We start from the raw sequence: 23,106 nt of genomic DNA, 5'->3' as shown, positions 1-23,106 counted from the left end.
ATAATATGTAGACAAATAATAGGTGGAACAATAGGTAGACAAAAGACACAAAAGAGGAAAAAACATTAAAAACTATCGAAGAGATAAAGGGGGGGGGTAACTGATATTTTGTAAGCGTTCAAGCGTTCAGGGAGGACTACATGTATGGGCAAAAATATTTTGCGTGAGGGATGGTCATCCATTTTCATATTTAAGAGGTCTGATGTACCCCCCATTAGATTAGATTAGATTAGATTCAACTTTATTGTCATTGTGCAGAGTACAAGTACAGAGACAACGAAATGCAGTTAGCGTCTAACCAGAAGTGCAAAATAGCAGAAAGTGCAATGAACAGTGTTTGCAGGTAGTGCAATATATGATCAGTAGTAGTGCAGTATAATATAGCAGTGCAGTATAGCAGTATATGAGTACAGTAGCATTATAGCAGAATAAATAGTTACAGTATGAACAGTGTAGCAGCATATGAGCTGTATGGGTAATGCAGTCTAGCAGTATATATGTATTAACAGTAGCATGAGGTAGATAGCAGAATAAATATAAATATGAATATGGAATGCCGTATAAACAGTATAAACAGGTATGTACAGTATGTGCAGTAGTATTAAAGAAAATATAAGGATATGTGCATTATGTGCAGTATGAACAGTATGGACAGGTATGTACAGAAGAGCAGTGGTATGAGTATTATAAATAACGATCAGTCCCAAATATGTTTAAATATGTTTTGGATCATTACATATAGTCTAAGTGAGATATAGGCCTGAAAACATTGAGTTTTCTGTCACTTTCATAGAGTAGCCTTCTTTCATTAGGCTACAGTAGCCATCTGAGAAAAACCCTCTAATAATAATGAATGATGTATAGCCTAATTATTGCAACAAGTAGCCTAACCTACTATAGCCCTAATGCAATTTTGTTGTCCTGCGTAAAGGGTCCGACTGTACAAAGTTATACTGTCAGACACCAGCCATAGTGGGAGAGATGGGGATGTTCCTGAGAGGCACTGGTTCCACTGGACTGTAGGCCTACACAACACCCCTAAAGTGGCGTCCAACTATGCGTCAAACACCACAAATAAAGTTGTTGCAGAGAATATGACAATCACAACAACCAAAGAGAGAACCATCATGACAAATCAATCAGCCGATTCCGTATTGAAGACCGATCTGATATCTGAAAAGCAGAGCAATGGATCAGCGGATGGATCTGCATCTGAACACAAGGAGACCCCCATGCCCATCTTGTTTAAAAAGGACTTTAAACAATTGCCCAACTGGTATTTTGAGGATATATATCTCAGGGATCCTAAATCAAGACAGACAGTAAGAGGAAACTGATTAAGACATGTTAATTGTTATGATTCTGGTAGCACATTGGCAGATAGATCATGTTTGTGGATGTTGTAAAGTATTTTACTCTAGGCCTATGTGCTGTGTTCACTGCTGAAAGCTGTAGATTGTGATAACTTCACAGTCACAGCAGCAAATCAGTAAAGACAAATCTGTTTGTGTGTGTGTGTGTGTGTGTGTGTGTTTGTGTGTGGCATGGGGTCAATTCTATTTCACGTTAGTCAATTCAGGTTGTGATTTCAATTTACAATTTGAAAATGTTAAAACCTTTAACGTGAAAATACTCTCATTTTCATGCCCTATATCCAATCATTTAATTGACTTCCTGAATTGACTGATTTGAAATTCAACTGATCCCAATCTGTAGCTTATCTTTGGGTTTGTGTGACTGCATCTTTGTGTGTGCCTGTGGTCCCCTCTACCTCTCTCTTTCTCAGACCTGTCCCCAGTCTCTCCAGCACTCTGAGGACCCAGGCTTCAATGAGTCCTTTATTCCCAGCATGCAGCTGTTCCTGCACAGAGGGCACCTCAACATGAGCGAGTGGAACCGACTGGCCCATTTCAACAACCCCTTTGGTTTTATGGAATACAACTATTCAGGTACGGGAATAGCTGGAAGTTTGCAGGTGTGCACGTGTGTTTGTATGTGTATGTCTTTTCTCCATTATTCATCATTAAGAGTTTTTCATAGTATTCATGCACAGAGGAGGGCATGATCATATTGGCTAAGGGTGGATTCTGCAAGACAAGTGAGAAAACAAGCTACATACACTCAAAACTAGATATCAGATTCTGAAGTCTGCCTGGCTGAGCCGACCCTGCCCTGACTCCTGGTCCTGACTCCTGGTCCTGACTCCTGGTCCTGGGTTTATATTGTTTGTATTGTTCTTGTTGTGAAGCACGTTAAGACAATTGTAAAAATGTGCTATACAAATATATTTGATTGATTGATTCAATGATTGATACACTCACTGCCTGTGTGTGTGCGTGTGTCTGTGTGTGTGCGTGTATGTGTGTGAATGTACTGTATATATACTGTGTGTTTGTGTGTATATATACTGTGTGTGTGTGTGTGTGTGTGTGTGTGTGTGTAGACGTGAAAGCAGCAGTGGATCTGATCTCTAAGCCCAAGGACCCTCTTCTCCTGCCCCTGCCCCATGGAGATCCAAGGGGGTGTGTTCGCTGCGCGGTGGTGGGGACTGGAGGAATCCTCAATGGCTCCTTCATGGGGAGAGAGATAGATGCACATGACTACGTGTTCAGGTTAAGTGAGGATAGAGGGGGAAGACCTTCTACCTTTGGCAACTTTAACACTATACAACAGTAATACTTGATATGGCTTATGTGGATTGATAGGGAGAGGCCCACACACACACCTAGATCCTGTTTATTTTGGCAATAATGCATGCAGTAGCTAGGGTCACTATGATTACATTCAACTTTTATTGTCCTGTCTCTGGCAGGATGAATGGTGCGGTCACCCGAGGTTACGAGGAGGATGTAGGAAACAGAACGTCGGTGTACGTTCACACAGCTTTCTCTATCACCAGCTCAGTTTTGCGGTTCAAGAAGTATGGGTACAATAGTGCTCCTCATGATGAGGTACTCAAACCAGCTGCTCCATTTCAGATCAGAAGTGAGAGGGTTAGGATTCAATGGGTTCAACACACTCTCTTTAATGGGGCCCACATTCTTCCTCTCTCTCGTCCATAGTTGACGGTGCTTCATGCAAACATACACATACATACTCATACACAGCACTGAGCTTTCCTCTCCCCTCTGCGCAGGGTATAAAATATGTGTTGATTCCTGAGGGCCTGAGGGATTTCCAATGGCTTAAGGGACTTTTAGGGAGGAAAAAGGTCTCCACTCGAAGTTTTAGAAACAAAATGTAAGTACACACACACACACACGCACACACACACACACACACACAATCACTGTGGAGGACTGAGGTGTATACTAGCTCTAGAAAGAGAGTGTCTGCTCCTGACATTTCATACACTGGTATAATTCACTCCTCATCTCTCCACTGTGATATATAGCTGATGTACAATGAGCTTTCTTATTCAAGATCACTGATATAGCATCACCCAGTCAGTGGGGTACTCCTAATTAGGGAGATTTAATCAGTTTCCCCCTGTGCACTTTTATAAGTGCTTCTGAAGTTTAATGGAATCAGTCGTGCTGCTCTGCCTTGTGCCTTCTCAGGGCTTACTGTGGTGTCTTGTTTCTCAGGCCAGAGACATACTACTCGGGACAGTTTGATGAGAACCGCTTCTACGTTCTTCACCCAGACTTCCTCAGATATGTCCGGAACAGGTATGGACTCATGATAGTCTTGTAGTCAATGAATGGACTTATCATGTAGTCTTCCTCGATCCTTCACTAATCATATCCAATGTGAGAAGCAACACTAACCCCTCTGCTAGGAAGCTGTGGTAGTCCTAATTCCCTTAGTGCAGGGCCATGGTTTACATATCAAAACTGAAGCATGTCAAGGTGTGGCTGTTCAAAGCTCAAAGTTCAAAAGTTTTATTGTCTATTGTTATGGCAACAATGTAAATACTCATGTATTCATCTGTCAACTGACACAACACACATTACACACTAAATAGAACACAACATTTAAAGTGTACATTGTAAAGTGCAAAAGTGCTTAAAACTATGGGCATAGTCTAATCAGTTAAGAGTCCATTAGTACCAGCTCTCAGTGTCCCCCGTTTGTTTGATAGCTATTAAATTATTTTTTATATCAGCCTTTTCTTGCCAACGGGATATTGAATCTGCCACCTGAGGGTAGAAGCTCGAAGGAGCTGTAGAGTGGGTGGGACTGATCACCCAAGACCTTGTCTGAGGTCTTATTAACTGATTTCAGGTAGTGGTCTTTGTCATTTTTTTTCCTGTTATCTTGCTAAGTCTTGTTTTTGACTGTCAGATGGTTAAACCAGGAAACTAGGTTGAATGTTAAGATACTCCCAATGAGTAATTTGTAGACTAGTGAGAGTATTTGCTTCCTCGAGTTAAAGCTGCTAAGTTTCCTTAAAATATATAGACCTTGTATAGACTGTTTTAAAAACATTCTCTGTCTACCAGTCCAGAGAATGAGAAGTGTTGATCACTCTCTGTGCCCAGGTATTTGAAACATAAAACCTGCTCTACCTCCTGTCCCATGAGTGCAAGGGTAAACACTATGTGGGATGTTTGGGATGACCCAATTCTGACGTCACCCCATTGAAGTTGATATTAAAAACGGTTAAGGTCAGGGTGAGGGTATAGAGCTATGGTTAAGGCTAGGCTTAGGATAGAGTCGTCCGAAGGATCCCAACAAGCATCTACCTGAGTGCAAGTGGCTTAGATAATTGTTGGGTGAGTGTCAGGTGTGTCTGTTTGCCTGCTCACACCTATAGGTTCTTGAGGTCTAAGCAGCTTGAGGGTCCACACTGGCCAAAAACGAGACCCACTAATGGAGCCTTCACACTCTTCCTAGCCCTGCACACCTGTGACGTGGTGAGTCAATGTTGCCCAGGAGGCACTGCCATGATGTTGTGTATAGATCATAATAATCTTCTGGTTGAGATATAAATGGCCACTCTCCATATGGTTATGGCTATGATGGAATGTGTTAGCTCATTGTGAAAATGTCATGAATGAAACCAAGTGAGGTCTTAATGTGTCACTCCAGCTGAGTCAAAAACCTCTCTATATCCACTGTATAATAACTGGAACTAAAACAACATATTCATATGGTAATTACAATGACAGGTGGATGCATATGGATTTATCACAGAGGACCACAGTAAATACCCCAACTACTATGTTGAAAGACATAAAAGCAAAGTCATTTTCTATATCAATCATGACTACAACCTGGAGATAAAGACCTGGAAGAAACTGCATGATGCCAAAATCATGAAGCTTTACCAGAGAAAAGAGGAGTCTGGAGGAGACTCAACAGGAAAAGTCAACACAACCCTGACACACTAGCTGTGTCTCAATAGTCTTAAGTGGCTTCCTCCCCTCATCTCATCTTCTTTATCATCGGTGTTAGTATGAATGAACTTGACGGGTGAGTCATGCCATATTGATTTTAGCTAAACCATGTATAATGTTTTAGCAGTGTGTTTTCTTTTAGACAGAAACTAAACATTAATTAATTTTTACTGTTGAAATGTTTTGTGCCTCCTTGTATGGAATGTGTCCTGTGGGGAATTTGTTAAATAATACATTGTTGTGGTCATTGTCATGACCTTACCTACAGCAGAAGATGTGGACTATTCATTGTAGAGCTTAGACGGAGTGTTGATGAAGTGGCAATGGGCTGCTACTGTAGGCTCAGGAACTCTTTATATTTTTTACTAAAAACTAAGGAATTATTCACTGGGACCAGGTTGCTGAGGGCCAGCTGGCCAGACACCATTTTAGCCAGTCTCACCTACGTCACTAGCCAAATAGATCATCAGTCAGTTTGAAGGGAAAGTCAGATAGACAGCTATCTAGCCCTCAAGATAAGTTAGGTTACTTTCTTTAAAGAGATTTAAAGGGTTGTCCACAAAGTTATGAAGCAATGCTGGCAGCATTCAAGGGATGCCCATGCTATCTAAGCCCTGCCTTCAGGATTTCTGTATGTGAACTAAGTGGAGGTAACCGTCCATGGACTGGTACCGTGCATATAAACATATCATGTTGCATAGTTTGAAACTCTTATTACAGCCAAAGACGGTGAAACTACTTCCTCTTTTTGTTACAGGTTAATGTGCCTTTTACAAATTTTGACACAGGGTCAGTCTTTCCTAAGGGCCAGCTAACTAGGCTACACAGAGCAGGCCTATGCACCGGTGCCCGTGTTAATCAGACATCAGTCACATCAGCGAGGTGCACCCTCTCCCAGCTACTGCCACACCACCAGGTGTCACAGTATGTTGGCTAGATGTTCTCAGATGTTATGGTTTGCCAAGTGTATTTTAGTTAACACCGGCATATACTCCAATATTTGGCGTGCTCTGCTACTACAAGTGGATAGCCGTTTACTCCATTTATTATTGCCATTGGAGAAATGATTGCGGTTGTATTGTGGTCAGTGGGGCTACAGTAAAGTGTAGCTGGTACACTGGACTTAGTAAGGTTAAACAGATTTTTATGAGTTTGGCTGGTTGTTGTTATTGGTTTTTACATGGAGATCATCATCATCATACTCCATATGTGTGCAGTCGTTTGAATCGTATCCTACCTACACAACGAATGTAGCATTTAGTTGGCACCTATTATAACCTATTGGGTCTGCATGAACATTCAGTTTTGTCTAGTTTGCGATGCAAATGCCTGTGTGGTTGATTGTATTACCTAACATAATAAAAAAGTGATAAGTCTGAGTTTCACCAGCATCAAGACCCAGCACCAACCCCAGCACCAACCCCTGGCTTCCAGCTTCAGTGCCAGCACCAGTCCCAGACCCTACACCAAATCCTGTCCAGTCCAAAACTCAAATGTAAATTGTGTTTTATGAATGGATTGATTGTTTGATGTGATGTATGGAATTATTGTTTATTATTATTATAACATATTATTATAATATAATATTGTTATTATTATGGAGTGATGATGGTGTTACTTGTGAAAAACCTAATAAAAACACATTTTACTAAAGATTTCCATGGAGAAATGATGAGTATCAAGTATCAGCTAATTTGTTGTTGTCCTAAAGTGACCTGAACAAGTGTGGGAATCTTGGCAATTGCATGATATAGAATTGAAGTTATTGGATGGTTTGGCATAATATTAATATTAAATATTAATAAGCTCAACACGTATTACTCCGAATGTTCATGTGAGCTTTAAAGAACGGCGTTGCGTTGGTCTATTTCTTGAATAGTTACTAATATCTATGGAGACATTTGTGAAAGTTAACATTAATTACATTCTGTTAATAGTCTGTCTGGTTGTGTTCTTCTCTGTGCACTCTCTTGTTATTTATTGGCTGATGATAATCTTCCCATATCTATGTCGTTTAAACATATAAAATAATTATTCCACTATTACGCGCGCTCTCCTGCAGTCCCTCTTTGTTTGAGTTGTAATAATGTACAGTAATTGGGGTAGCTGCGAGGTGGGTGTATTCCACAGCATTAGAAGGCCATGGTGTGATCTGCATTAATACAAGTGCAGTAGTTCTCAGGGTTGTGTATTCCTGTAATGCTTATAACATAGTCGTTCCTAGATTTTCAGTCCACGTTCATTCGATGTAGTTATATACGTTGTCTATCTTTATTGTGCCTTTGTATTTTTTTTCTGGCTTCGAAAGGAATTTCTATAGTAGTTTAATAAGAGCGCAGGGCAGTAGTGTCCGTCTGTTTCTGCTTTAGTTCAAACCTGTGAATGCCTATTCTGACACAAGAGAAAGTAGAAGACTGGTTTAATATGGACGTGGTCCCTCTACCGACAGCAGTTAGGACGATGGATTTAACACAAACAGTCTACGAACAAAGCGATACACTTGCTGCGTTTTTCTCATTGATTACATCTTCCTTTAGCGGGCTTTAAACCGACTCCAGAAGTGTTTTTTTATGTCTTTCTACTCATGCTTTTATGTCTTTCTACTCATGCTAGAACATGTACACAAAATAACCCATATAAGCTTAAAGAAAGAAGTATTTGGTTGCTGTAATGGCTTGATCAGAACTGGATAGGTTTGTGCACTGTTGTCATTAGAGTCAACCTGTGAACAATTTAAGGTAGGCTACAGTTTTAGACCTGAAGCAACAATAACTGTGTTAAACATGTCCTAATACACATCAAATTATAAATCTATCCACCTAGGCCCTATATGCTGTGTCCCAATGAAAATAGAAGGGTAGCCCGACTGGCCATTAGATGGCACTGTTTCATATATTTTCTTTGCGTAGGAAACAGTCCTCTGAAGCATAGTGTACATGGCTGGTTCCTCAGCCGCAATCACACGTTATTGACTTCAGCAGGTATCTGAAGTGGACTTCAACTTATCCTACACTAATGGGACACCCTTCAATATAGCGACACAAACATGTATTTGGAAAGGAGCTCTTTTTTCAATTAACGCAGATATTAATGTTGTAAATAAAGCCGATACATATCATAATTGCTATGCAAGTGGTAGTGAAAAGCAGAAGTGAAACTTTTTGGGACGCACCTCTAGTCTTGCGGAACCATACCTGTAAATCACGTTGTTCTCACGCATCTTATGGAGGTCAGGAGAATTTTAGATTAGCCATTCTGGCTTTAATAGAACTGGATGGAGCGATGGGAGACTATGCTCGCAATTTCATTGGATGTTACATTCCAAGAACCCTCCCCCCAAATGCCCGTAGAATGGTTGCTTGTTGTTATGTGCGTCGTCTTTTCCGACCGGGTAGGACTATTTTGAGTAGGGTGTTCAGTCAAAAAAAAAAAAAAAAAAAAAAATGGTTGGAATAGGTTAAGGGTGTAGACAATCCTCTAAGAAAGCCAATGATCCAAACCGCGCCACTATCACAACCCGTTTAAAAGTTTTTACCCTTGAAGGATGGCCAAAATTAGGGTGACTAAATCAGTGGAAACCGAAGAAAAAAGTGGTTAAAAATCAGAATGAAAATACTGTAGCATCCCAACTAATTAGCGCTGGGCTTCTACTGTAACTCCCATTAGGTTACCTGACAGGCTCACTTTCTCGTTGAACTCGTCATCTTTCTTCTTGAATCCGCAGGACATATACACAATAAACAATACAGAGGTAAGATATACAGCGTCCTGTGTAACTAATAGGACAGGGAAGCATTTGTTCTTCTTTTGGCTCTACACTCCAAAAGTTTGGATTTGAAATCAAATAACTACTATGAGGTTAAAGTAGAGATTATCAGCTTCTATTTGATGATTTTTGTGTTTCAGAGTACGCAAAAGTGATGGAACAGATTTATTAAATGTCCAAATTAAGCACTCATGTTTAGTATTTGGTCGACAATCCTTTGCATGCAATACCTGAAGTCTGCAACCCATTGACCACACCAGACGCTGGGTGTCTTCTCTGGTGATGCTCTACCAGGCCTGTATTGCAGCCATCATTCTTGTTTGTTTTGAGGTATTTATGCCTAAAATCTTAACAGGAAATTAAATGCATGTTAAATTCGAAGAAATTAAATCTGAAGATTTACTTAGCCAGTCAAAAATGTTATGCTTTTTTGGCCATGAAAAACTCTCTAGTTGCTATGGCAGTATGTTTAGTATGATGAAGCGCCATCCAATGAATTTGGAGGCATTTGCTTGTACTTGAGCAGACAAGATGTTTCTGTACACAGAATACATTCTGTTGCTGCTGTCAGCAGTTACATCATCAATTAAGACAAGTTAGACAGTTCTAGTGGCAGCTATACATGCCCTAACATTAACACCCCCTCCACCATGTTTCACAGACATGTTTTTTAAACTTTCCACTTGCAATCACTCATCTTATCTGTCCACAAGATGTTTTTCCAGACCTCTGCAGGCTTTTTATGTACTTTTTAGTAAGTGACCATCCTTTTTTAGGATAACTAGTGTAATCGATGGAGTACTTAGGCAGAGGACTCAAATGCACGACTCGGAGACAAACATAAATCCAATAGAAGAGTCTTTACTATCAAAAGAGGTACGGTACACAGGTAAAAGGGTAGGCAGATTATCCAGGAAGGGGGTAGGCAAAGCAGGGTTTGGTACACAGGTAGGCAGTTCAAAAAGTCAGATAATCCAAAAAGGGGTAGGCAAAAAGCAAAGTCAGAAATACTATCAGAGATCAAAATAAGCAGGAATACTCAACACTAGGCAAAATCACTGGAACGCTTGACACAAGGTACAAAGACAAACTGGCACAGAGACAGGGGAACACACAGACTAAATACACAGGGAAAGATGATGAGGAACAGGTGAAGCCAATCATGGCGGGGTAGACAATCACACGGGCAGGAAACACACAAAGGCAGGTGGTGAAGTGTCTGAAACGAGAGACAAGGTGAGTAACACAAAAATAAGCAGGAAACAATAAATGAAGTAACATGAAACAAAGACAAACATAAACTAAGGAACAGGGCGGGACGTTACAACTAGGGGTTTGCACTTTGCAGTGACGTGTCTGTAGTTCGGCTGGTGACATATTATGCAGATGGTCGTCTCTGACATATTCACTCCTACCTCCTGGAGAGTGTTCCTGATCAATGGGACAGTTGTTTTGTGTTTTTTCTTATTTATTATGAGCATTCTTCGGTCATCCACTGTGGAAGTCTACTATGGCCTACCAGCCTGTTTGCTATTGCTGAAGTCACCAGTGCAGTTTTGTTTTAATGACATTCCATGCTTCATTGTCCCATTACATACGCAGGGCACTGTATGTTGATTTTGAGACATGACATGTACTATTTTCATTTTCTAGTATACACTTTTCATATTAACATGAAATTATTGATGTTTTTCAAAGATTTCTCCCCCAAAAAGCCTTTTACATTTAATTTAGCTCATGCCATCCTTATTTAGCTTTTTGTGACCCAAGGAAACAACTTTGATGACGACTACAACAACATGTAAATTCTCAAAAGTTGCTGCTAGACAGTGGTACTACTCAGTCAACAGTGCTCGGTGCTTAATATTGGATGTATTCGGTTACAAAATCTGACTTTTGGGATAAAATGTTAATGATATTTAGAGAAATACCCCACTGAACAATTCACAACATGAATTGTTAGATCACAGTGTTTTGGCCAAATTAATTTTATAACACTAGGAAGTGAAATTTCATCGCCAAAGCGTGTTTTCTCTCTCTCTGTGTGGGTGAAAACCCAACAGAGAGTTCTTGCCTATGCTTGTTTGCAACATTGAAGAAAATGGAAAAAAACCTGAAGGAAAAACTAAATTCTGTTTTTTGGAGCTCCGCCCAAGCAAGGTTAGTTAAACGTGTCGTGAGGCGTCACTCATTTCAAACAGGTTTCCACCTCTTTGTAGCTACTTTCTGCAAAGGATTTCCCCAGGCTTTCCAAACTAAGAGTTATATTATTATTATCCCTCCAATTGATAATTGTTCACACACTAGACATATATGACATGTGGATAGATACGGCCAGTCCTGCTTGTCTCAACTGTGATTCAGATTGTTTCTAGGAAATAGTCAATACACTCTGGTTTCTCTTCATATTGTATAACTCCAAAACCCAGGCCCAGCACCAACCTCTGGTTTCCAGCTTCAGCACCAGTGCCAGTCAAAGACCCAACACCAACCCCATTTCCAGCCCAATGCCTCCATGCCAGACCCACACCCAGCTACTGCCAACAGGACCCTGACCACAACACACTCACCAACGACACTTATTTATGGTTGAATGCCTCTTTATTGTTTATTGTTATTGGTTGAATAAATGGGTGTAAGACTTGTAAATCAAATAAAAACAGTTTTCTTTTTTTTATAAAGATTTCAAGGAGAGGAACATTGAGTTTGCGTCATTTGTTTTGATGCCTTGTTCAATTGTGGGGCTTCTCTTATATGTCTAAAAGAAAGTAATTCAGATTACAAAATCAAATTACAGCAAAAACTATATATTGTTAATATTTTAGAGTAAATTCATTCATTTCAGTATGTCTGCACCCCTGTCTTTCCAATATGTAGCATTCGCATACACTTATTATGTTCACGTTATGACTATGGCATTTTATGGATGTGCAGTGTTGTGTTGCACCAATGCAGGTATCCCTTTAAATACCGTTCTTTCCCCGCTCGCCCTTTCCTACCCCTGTTCGTTCCTCAACTCCTACCGTTAAAAACGTGACACACATCGGTTGTGTGACAGGTCACGTGACGGCCGGGGAGCGTTGATCCGGAAGGTGGGGGGAGCTGATGTTACCGTACTGAGATTAGTCCAGCTAGCCTGCATTCCTCCTCTCCCCGAAGCCTGCCCGAGAGAGAAAGAGAGAGAGAGAGAGGGGGAGAAATCACAAATTATGATACAGAGGCGTATTGGATTTATATATTATCATCGAGGTGGCTCGCCCTGGACATAACAACGCGACTGGGCCTCGAAAAGGGCCACATCTACACCGCTGGATCTGAGAATTCTGTCGAGGCGTGATTGAACGTGACGGATTTTTTTTTTTGTTTCTGTTTAATCAGCAAATGAAAAGAGCTCTGGGAATAACCTACAGCCTATTTCGACAGCGAATTCTCTTTCTTTTTTGATGAGGATTGCAAGATGGCTGATGACAGCTACCTTTAACAAGGACAGAATAGCGACGTCCCCTTTAAGATTAGAAGGGTATATTTATATATTGTTATACATATTGTATATACTAATGAGTTTAAATGTTAGTAAAAGCGCTTTCGTAGTTGTAAATATCCTAGCGTAGCCTAATAATGCCTTTGCAGTCGTAGAAAATGGCGAGGTGACGTCTCAGAGAATTAAACGATTTAATTAAGCTAACGAATACAGTTGAGCAATGCTGTTCGCTAAAGCCGTACTGATAATTGTCAGAATTCGTCGAGAAGAGACCAAAGAAAAGAGGCCAGAACATATCATTGGGTCAAGAGACGTTCGATAGACCGTCGGTGAAATCCAGGGCTCGCAACAGCAGCCAACATTCCAGCGGATTCTAAAAACCCTTTGTGTGGTGCGCATGGACTGGAGTCGGCTATTAAACGACAAACTATGCAGTACATAGCCTTTAAACGAGTCCTTGTGTTTGATGTTTTTATTTAGAAAACCAGGCCCTCATATCGGACAGAAAAGGGATCTATGTGAATAGGTCTAGCCCCTAGGCCTTGTGTACAGATACGCGAGGGTTGCCTGTGCTACAAAGCTGACGTTACACATCAAACAAATAGGCAGTTATTTTGTCGCTATTGTGAGGATCAAAGTCCGTTGCAACGTGATGCAATGTTTATTGAAGGGCTAAGGATACTTGTCACATGCAGGCCTATCTAAATTGCAAATCCAAATTATTTTGTGGGGGGTTTTATTATCGACTGTCAAATAGCAGTCACAAGCGTAATCAAATTTATGGTGAATGCACCCAAAATAGTCAGCCTATATTTAGGAAAGCGGACAAGAGCGCTTGCATTGAGCTGAAATGTACCGTTTATTGACACATTATCGTTTCATTAACCTATATGACACGTTATTAATTCACTGGTAGTTCAAGAGGTCCGTCAAAAATATATAGCCTTGCCTACTCAGGGTGTGGAGATATATAGGAGGCATTTGGGCTACGTAATCTTATTTACTTTACATGGTTATTTTGTGACCTGAATTGGTTTAGGAGCAATATTAGATTGACGTGGAAGTCAGGCTATCTCGTCAAGCTAAAGTAAAGACCTGCGCAGAACGGGCGGAAAAGGTGAGCGATCAAGTGTCTTTCATTAGCTACAGATACCGATTCACATCGCCGGTGATGTAACAATGTAAGCTTAATTCAAAAATGATTCAATGTAATGTGTAAACCATGTTGCTTGGTGATTCTCTGTGCCTTGTTAGCATACCATAGCCTACATGTAGCTGGAATGAGTTGTGATAGCTGCCAGAATAAGGCCTATACACTCTCAAAGTGAAATATTCGTCATTCTCAAAGCAGCAGACAATGACCGTGTGATTTAGGGGAAAGGAGACTATACCCTACCGTATTTGCATAACGTCAGCTCGTACTGTGTGTTGTAATCATAAAGGTGCTGTCATCATTGCCCAAGGCCTTCTCTGGTTGCATTCTGGAATTTGCCTGCCTACCTGAGATTGAAGCAATACCAGTCAGCTGTCATCAAGATCTGTCTCGGTTATCTTCAGACTGTGTTTTCGATCACAATAGACAGTTGTCACTTTTGATTCTGTACATTTTTGTCTATTTAACATTAGATCTAGCTCTCACTCAGCATCCAGTGTCACAGGTCTTCCCTCAGTCATTTAGAGTTAATTGATAGACAGTCAAGGGGCTTGGTTGATGTGAGAAACACACATTGTATGCCCCTGCGACATGGCCTCCGACATGGCTGAAACTTGGAGGAACTGTTTTGAGGAGGAGCTCATCTGCCCCATCTGCCTGCACGTCTTCTCAGACCCCATCCAGCTGCCCTGCAAACACAACTTCTGCCGGGGCTGCATCAGTGAGGCCTGGGCTAAAGACTCCTCCCTGGTCCGCTGCCCCGAGTGCAACCACGCCTACACACAGAAACCCAGCCTGGAGAAAAACCACAAACTGTCCAACATTGTAGAGAAATATAACGCTTTGAGTGTTGAGAAGGCTGCTTCACCGGTGTTGCAGTGTATTTTATGCCGCCGCGGCCCCCCACTGCCGGCGGTGAAAGTCTGTCTGCGTTGTAACGCCCCCTGCTGTCAGTCCCATGTACAAACGCACCTGCAGCAGCCCTGCTCGGCGCTGGGGCACCTGTTGGTGGAGGCAGAGGCTGTGAAGGCATGGACGTGCCCACAGCATGATGAGTACAGGCTGTACCACTGTGAGGCAGAACAGACTGCTGTCTGTCAGTACTGCTGCTTTACACGATGCCACCCCAGCCACGGGCACGGAGTCACTGACGTGGAGCTACGACGCAACGACATAAGAGTAAGGACAATAATGCACAACATAAACAACACGCACTCAGGCCACTGCCACCTTTCTGTCAAAGGCTCAGCAGCATCACAAACCCAACACAACACTATCAGGGTGAGAGTGGTTATTGCCAGAAATTAGACATTAGGGTAAGATCCATCCAAGATTAGGAAGCAGGCAGGTCTGGTGAACTGATAAGTCCTCAATTGGCTAAGTGCATACTCTTAAAGTTTGTCCTTGCTTCAGATGTCTGCATGCTCTGATTAATGCATGCATTCACAGCAGTCACAGCATTGCATTAGTCAAGAATTAAATGGACAAACAAGTGGACAGGCAACATGGCATGTACAAAATATACAGATGGGCTGCACACACACATTATTGAGGACAACCACTCTCATGTAATGGCGTTAACACAAAACTCTGGATCTGCTCATTTGAAAGGGCTAATTTAATCACCTCCCTGGTTACATAGAGGTAGGTCTACAAGATCCCCATGGTAGCATTTGAACCTGTAATCTATGTACATGTTTTTTTGTGTATTTTGAACATAAATATACATTCACCAATGTCTCTCCCTCCCTAGTAGTATTGTGGTCAATTCCATTAATCTGGTTGAGAACAGAAAAGCTTAAATTGGAAAAAGATTGAATTAAAGTGTGTTGTGTGTGTGTGTATATGTGTGTATCCTCGAGTGTATGCATTTTTCAATTGTGATCCATTCCAACCCATTCTCATCTGTTGGAGTGACAAACAATGTGGTGGAGGGTGGAACAATGAGAGGCTCTCAGCCGGCCTTATCTCTCCAGCACAGGTGCATCCTAGCCTGGGTCCGCTGGCTGGGAGAGGGGGGTAGGGGTGGAGGAGAGGAGAGGAGAGGAGAGGAGAGGAGGGGAGGGGAGGGGGATGGGGGAATAGGGGAATAAAGTGATTTGTCACTCCATTCTGTGGTTTCCTTTGGCTTTTCTGTGCATCTCTCCACTTCCTGGGCTGGGGTCTTAGTAAAGCAGATTGGTTGGTTACATTGCACAAGGCAGAAAGGTTGTTGGCCTGCCTGTCTGCCAGCTAACCAGTTCCTCTCTCTCTATCAAATATTTTGTGAACTAGCCTGATGTTAAGGATAACATATAATTTAATGATTTCTGCTTGTTTGTATTGCGTGTCATGCATTGAAGTGCATTTTTTGGCTTTGATCCATTGGATTTTTAGGGGCTGCTCATGGTCTGACAGATGTCTGCCTACCCACTGTTGAACCTTGGCCCACATGTGAAACTATCTTGTCTATCTTATTTTCCATTTATCTTCCTTTTCACCACACGTTTTTGAAGAAGTAGGTGTGGTAGGTAGGTGGTATCAGATTGGGGTTAGGCAGAAGAAGTCACACAGGCTTGGTTACTGAGTCATATAGGTGACCACACACACAATTTTTGTGTTAACGGTGCGGAGGTAGGGTTCTTTCCTGACTCATATGTACGACTGTAATAGGCCTCTGACTCAGCTAAGGGAACCATTCCTATTCACTGTGTGTTAAATTGGGGAAATTCCAAGTTGATTTTAGATTTGAGGGGTGTGGATATCTTGCTATTCTTTAAAATAGTCACAATGGAAGAGACACGAAATGACAGTTCACCCAACCGCAGTACCCCCTAAAGGTACTGAACTCTTCACCCCCCCCCCCCCCTCCTTTGTCCCCCAGGCTGCAGTCCTGAGCCTGACTATCAGTCAGCATAATCAGGTCACAGTCCTGGGCCCCTTGTGAGATGTAGGACTAGGAGCAGTGACCTGTAGGACTAACAACTTATGCCTTCACATGTCCTCATTAGGTGCCTCCTCCTCTTGCCTTTTGACCAATTCCATACCAACTACGAGTTCCCCTTTAACATTTCAGGGTTGTCTATATAGGTGTGAGGAATATTTTGAATATTCCACCTAGCCAATTTTTGTTTTTATTTAGTCATAACATTAATCAATAACAATGACGGCCTGGCAATCAGAAGGTGGAGCTATTACCATACTGCAGATACCAATCCAATCCGTTCAGATCTACATATGGTGTCAAGGATAATAGCTTGGCATTCATTTGGGATATGGCTGCTACTCCTGGCTTAGTTTGACATCAGCTCAGCGGCCTGGTTCGGTCAATTTGGGCATCTGCTGTTGTTGACGTGCAATCACCAGCCCAGAAATAACCAGTGTTGTTGTGACCACAGTTCCATTAGTCACAGACTGGGCCTAATATGTGTACATGTGAGGCTGTCAGAGGGAAAAGGGGAGAGGAGAAGAAGAGTACGCTGTATCCCCTTATACCCATTTATTCCTTTCTCTTCAGTTCCCCCATTTATTCCATCCTCACTTGCTCATGCAAACACAAAATAGCTCTCGGTTGCTATGACAGCATCTCCCCCCTCCTCCCATCAGATGAAATGTTTGTTAGATGGAGACTAAATTAGCTGGTTCCCTGGCTACTGGTGGAGGCCTGGTAGTCAGATAGTGACTCAAGGCTCTCCATTGCCAGTGCTGTTGTTTTCCATGGGAATAAGTAGAGGAGGGACTATTGAACCCAACTATAAATATACTTTTTATCTCCCCCCCCCCCCCCCCCCCACTTTCTCTCTCTACCTCCTCATCTCTTACGTACTATCTTTCTCTTTATCTCTCTTTCTCAGCAAAGCCTATTGAGGCAGCAGGAACGAGTGGAGGAGAGAGTACAGGACATCGAGGAGCAGCTCTGTAAACTGGACTCTGACAAGTGTGTGGTTGAGGTACGTCTGAGCAACACATACTCAACACGACTGCTGGTAGACACCAGACTACACACACACGTTTTATGCATGCTGGGCAGAGTGTTTGATAAGGAGGCGGTAGAGATATTGCAGAATGAGCAGTGTGTATGTTTGTGTAACAGTGTCTGTGTGTGTTCTTTCCTACAGGACAAAGTGTGTGACTTGAAGGAGGAGGTGCGTGTACAGTACCATAGGATGCAGCAGCTCCTGGAGGAGGATCTGGGTCGGACCCTTGAGGTTCTCGATCGGGCCCGGTCCAGGTTCTGCCAGGAGAACGCGGCGCAGGTTCTAGCTTTAGGAGAACAGCGCCACGAGGCCCAGAAGCTGATGAGCTCAGTCCAGACAGCCTTCAGCAAGGCAGAGGAACTTGGCTTCATGAAGAACACTAAGCCTATCAGAATCCTCATGGATCGGTGAGATAGCTAGCACATTGTTGCTACATTCATAGTTGATATACACATTGAGCAAATGTATGCTTTTATACTCACGATAGATCTCTTTACTTTGATCGTAATATCTAGGTTTCTAAGTAGACTTGCCGTGTGTAGTGTTGTCCGTTTTTCTGCTCTTCAATCTGGTCCCGTGTTTGTGTGTGTTGCAGGTCTCAGGCGTGTGTGGGTAGTGCTCTCCCTCCCTACAAAGTGGGGAGCCTCAACTCTAAACTGTTCCTGTCTGAACTCTCTAAGAGAGAGAAGAGTCTGAGGAGAACACTGGAAGGTAAGAGAGATTCTGACATGAACATTTAAGTTGACACCTTCACAAGCTTACCAGCAGTTTATCTGTTTGTGTATGTGTTTGCAATGTGATCCACATGTCCTCCTTTACTTCCCTCTCTCTCTCCAGCCCCCCTCACCCCCCCTACCTTCCTCCAGTCCGTCCCTGCGTATCCGAGCGGCCTTGGCTCCAGCTCTGGCGCGGAGAAAAGGAAACACTCCTCTGCGTTTCCAGACGGCAGCGGGAACGTTGGGAAAACCACAACTTCAGGATTCAAAGACTCCTCCTCTTCCTCCTCCTCCTCCTCAAAGCAGCCCTACCTGGGTCCTAACTCCACCCCTGGAGAGGGCCAATCCACCAATCAGCAGCCTCTGGGCACCTGTGGCCCCTCCCATATGAGTGAAGGCAGTGGGACAGGAAGTGGCAGTGGCTCACTGACCAATCACCATTCAGGATCTGTGTTTGGTTCTTCCCACTTCCCTCCTGGTGGTGGAAGCTCCTCTCACTCCTCCCAGCAGGCTGTGCTGCCTCAGTATGGCGGGCGTAAGATCCTGGTGTGTACGATGGATAACTGCTACTGCTCCGGGGTCCCCTCCGTGTCAGGCCACCGTGGCCACCCTCCGTACCCACGCTCAGGCTCCTTCCCCTGGGTGAGTGCGCAGGACTACCCCCCTCCGCCAGGGCTGACCTCTGGAGGTCCCTCCATGCAGGGCCTAGCAGTGAGGGACTGGATAGACGCCTCACAGACACACAGACATGCAGACTTCTATGGGCTCTACGGACAGCCGTCCGCCAAGCATTACGTCACTAGTTAACACAAATACACAGACACACACACACACACACATACACACACTTACATGCAGGCATCTAGGGACAGCCATCTACCTAGCACTAATTCTCTGGTTGACTTACAGAAACAAAACATGTGCACACACACACACACACACAACATATACACACTCGGGGGCAGGGTTGATCTATATTTGAGTTCTTTCTTTGTTTTTGTTTTCCGTCAATTATACATGTAGTGTATTATACATGTAGTGTCTGTGCAACAACCGCAATTGTTCAGTCTTATGCACTTGGTCACAGAGGCCATAGTCCTCCACTAGTGACCTAGGGGGAGAGAAAGAGTAATGGAATGAGGAGGGACAAAATCTCTTTATTTTAGAGGGCAGAAGAAGGATTGATTTACGTAAATAGAAAATCCAACTTCTCCCTCACCCTCTCCATGCTCACATATGCTCCCATAAACATAGGTTGAGGATGAATAAACATAAATAGAGAAACCGTTCAGTGCTGGGCTTTTGGAAAGCAAAGACATTCTAGTCCTGGGGATGTCTGAAATGTGTCTGTAACATGTCCCGCCCCGTTGTAGTGAGGTTGATTGCCTTATATCATTATTGTTCTATTTTTCTCTTCCCGTGGGACTATGTTAGATAACGTTAGATCCTTAACGAGAGCAATGGTTATTATTGTCATGTCTCTGTTTTGGCCTCCTCTCCTCGCTGGGTTCAGGGATGTACTGTACAGCTTGGACACAACATGCTCTTCCATGTTCACATGGGATACCCACAATGCACTTGGGGAGGTTGGGAATTCCTTGATGACAGACGCTCCAGGTAGAAGTTGGCCCTAGGCACAGATCTAGGACCAGCTAACCCTCCCCAAATCCTAACTTGATCCATTAGGAGGAAACATGTAAAACTGACTTTAGATCAGGGTCTAGGGTGCAACTTCATCCTCCTGGGAGCACCAGGACTCCAGACCTCCACTATTCCCACTGGAGAGGGGATCCTTCTATGCTGCCAGGCTTCCCAATGGATTGAATTCTTCCATCTGAAAGAAGAGACTGTCTCTTTCATTACATAGTTGTCATGACATATGATGTGAGTTATTGCCATATGAGCAGGTTCCGTGTTTGTCTTAAAGACTCTTTGACTCAGAGACGGAGGCTCAATGAGCCGCTTCATGAACTGGACCGACCAAACCAATCAACACAAGCATTTGGAGGACTGCTGATGCTGAAATTGTACTTCCTGCAGGGTGATGATGTCACATCCTCTCAACAAGCACACAAGCCCCTGGCTTCCTGTTTGCAGCTGTAAGCATGCGGGGAAGTTTTTGAGCACTCTGAAAAAATTGACGAAAATAAACTGTAACGGTTTTAAAAGGATGAGTGAAAGTAGGGTGGGAGGGTTTTTTCATTAACTTTTTCTAAAGCGAGACTGGACTGCTCAATGTAAGCAATGGTCATAACCCTTCAAAGGAATTGTTGTTACTAGAACATTAGAGCAACAGAAAAATGGAAAACAATATCTTTTTGTAAATATTTTGAGAAATGAAAAATTACGGACATGTCATTTGAAGGAGGGTTCCAAATAAATCAATGAATTTAAATCTGTCACGTCTGTGTTTTTTTTGTGATCACAACCCTAATGCTTTCTCTCTCCTTGAAACCCTTTTTGGGATCTTGAAGAAGTTCTCTATTCTTCCTCAGACTCAGATCCTCAAAGCAAACAGACCTCAGGTGTCAGATGATGTTTGGGGGTTAGTTGGTTTGTGGGGTGTGAATCTAGGTCAGAATTGTATTATTTGCTTTCCACCCCCTCACCCATACAGACACAGTCATCTGTTCATTCCAGAAATGACGAAAAGAGAAACAGATCTTCCAACCTCATCAACAGTTCCAGTATTAGTGTTCTGTTTAAACGTGTGGGTGTGTGTGTGTGTGTGTGTGTGTGTGTGTGTGTGTGTGTGTGTGTGTGTTCCTCCCAGGCTGATTAAGCTGTAGTATTAGCGCTTTCTGCTACCCAGCACTTTGGGCTTCAATCCCCTTCAGCCAGCAGGGATGATCCACCCCTGTGTGTTTGAAAGTAATGTCTCCCTCTTTATCTGCTGGCCCATAAGGACGCCATGATCAGAATTGTGCACAGTTTATCTTATTTTTTTAACATTTAGATTAGCCTGGCTTAGGTTAACCCTATGAAGTACTAACATACATACATTTCTGACTGAAACACTAAACCTGTTAAACTCTCCCAATCTGTTACACATACACATACACACATTTGATTGACATGCAGCTAAACCCATCATCTGAAACCTGTAAGATCACACTCATCCCAACAGAAAGATATGTTCAAGCTTAGCAAGTGAGGTGTGGAGACATATAGAAGGTTGTGTGTGTATGTGGCTTTATTGTACTTAACATATTTAGAAGTGATGTATATCACAGTATCATTATACAGTGCATCCCCTCTCTAATTCCACTACTCAAAACATTCTTTGTAGCTCACACCTATTTGGTGGAATAAAGAATCTGATTTGTGGTGTCTCTTGTCTGTCATTGAAACTGAGAAGTGATCTGCTGATGAGAAGAGGGCAGGCAAGTGGTGGGGTGTTGGAAGTACAGAATGAAATGACGGGGTTGTTTCTCCTCTCACACCCTCTTTCTCACACTTACACTCACACACAGCTGCTGAACAGCTGTCCGATCCATGAGAAGAAAAAAGCAGTAATCCCGTCGCCTACATCCCAGAGATTCGCATCACACACCCCTCTGTCTGGCTCCATCAAGTCGCCCACACACTGAGGGGGGGAAAAAAACTTGTATTCACTGATAAAACAACCACAGAACTTTGTGTTCTCTCATTCAGAGGTTTCAAAGAGGTTTCGCCTGTAGATAAGCTCTAAAGAGACTGCACTCAGCTTAGGTCTGTGCCCAGAGGAAAAAATAAATCTTTGATTGTTATAGAAATGAGCCAGGAATGCAAATCTTTTCTAAATCCAAGGACATACCAATCTTGTTCTGTGTCATCAGAGCAAATGCATAAATTAGCTTTAATTAGTTTGTTGATATGATGACTTCCCTGGCTGCTTCATACATTTCTCTAAGCTGCTATGGCAGGGAAGAGGGAGGTAAAAGAAATGGGGAACAATGATAGTTCACTGACTGTCTGAGTGGATGAGAGTGTTTCACAATGAGAATCTTTGTGAGAGCAGGGAGGCCATTTTCCAGTCTCAGAGGCCTTCAGAATCAATCACACCCTTTATCCCTGTGATGAGTACACACACACACACACACACAGCTGGATGTGTGTTTTATGGCTGTTCCCGCCCCTATATTAAATGCAGTAACCGCACAGCTATGTGCGTTCCATAGCTATGGCCTGACTGTAGTTCAGTGGGTAGGCTTGGAGAGGAATTGTGCACACGAATGCACGTTGCACTCTCAACCACACACTCACACTCAGCCGGGATTGTATAGGCCCTCTCCTTGTTGGAGCTAGACTAAATGCTGGAGCTGAGCACGTGTGTGTGTGTGGGTGCGTAACCCCACCCCCTCTCAGAGGCCTCACCAGCTGGGCCCTGTCACTGTCAAGACCAGCTGACCCCCACCTGCCATGGATGTGTGTGTGTGTGTGTCCTGGAGTCTTCAACTGCCACAAGAGCATGATCCGAAAATATCCCCTTGCCTGCTCCTTTTGCTCCTATTACCCAATCTGAAGGAAATGTAATGGTGTGCCAGCAATATAGCTGAAGCTTCTCTCATCCCATCGTAAGGCTGGATGAAAGTTACACATACAATGTGGACTTGTGCAGTCCTTGACAGAACTCCAACTCTAGATTCACACTGTTCCAAACAAAAAGTTTATAGTTATAAATTGACACGCTAGGATTCTCTTTTTCTCACA

General features: G+C 42.9%; 2 protein-coding genes across 2 annotated transcripts; both read left to right on the top strand.

The window, feature by feature from the left end:
• Positions 1-1,127: 1,127 nt before the first annotated feature.
• LOC310817535 (alpha-N-acetylgalactosaminide alpha-2,6-sialyltransferase 1-like) lies at positions 1,128-5,366 on the top strand (the record flags this gene model as incomplete). Its single annotated transcript, XM_083688171.1, has 8 exons — positions 1,128-1,322; positions 1,787-1,949; positions 2,444-2,612; positions 2,813-2,951; positions 3,137-3,240; positions 3,588-3,671; positions 4,760-4,859; positions 5,115-5,366. 8 exons carry the CDS (start codon positions 1,128-1,130, stop codon positions 5,334-5,336), a joined length of 1,176 nt encoding a protein of 391 aa, XP_083544297.1. The 3' UTR covers positions 5,337-5,366.
• A 6,855-nt stretch (positions 5,367-12,221) lies between these two features.
• Positions 12,222-20,803, top strand: trim8b (tripartite motif containing 8b). Its single transcript, XM_083687667.1, has 5 exons — positions 12,222-14,921; positions 17,576-17,671; positions 17,840-18,105; positions 18,294-18,409; positions 18,536-20,803. The coding sequence occupies exons 1-5, from the start codon at positions 14,334-14,336 to the stop codon at positions 19,219-19,221; spliced, it is 1,752 nt and encodes a 583-aa protein (XP_083543793.1). The 5' UTR covers positions 12,222-14,333; the 3' UTR covers positions 19,222-20,803.
• Positions 20,804-23,106: the final 2,303 nt, after the last annotated feature.

This window comes from Argentina silus (genome assembly GCF_951799395.1).
Source record: "Argentina silus genome assembly, chromosome: 16".
Classification (NCBI taxonomy): domain Eukaryota; kingdom Metazoa; phylum Chordata; class Actinopteri; order Argentiniformes; family Argentinidae; genus Argentina; species Argentina silus.
This window is presented reverse-complemented; position numbering and strand designations above follow the sequence as displayed.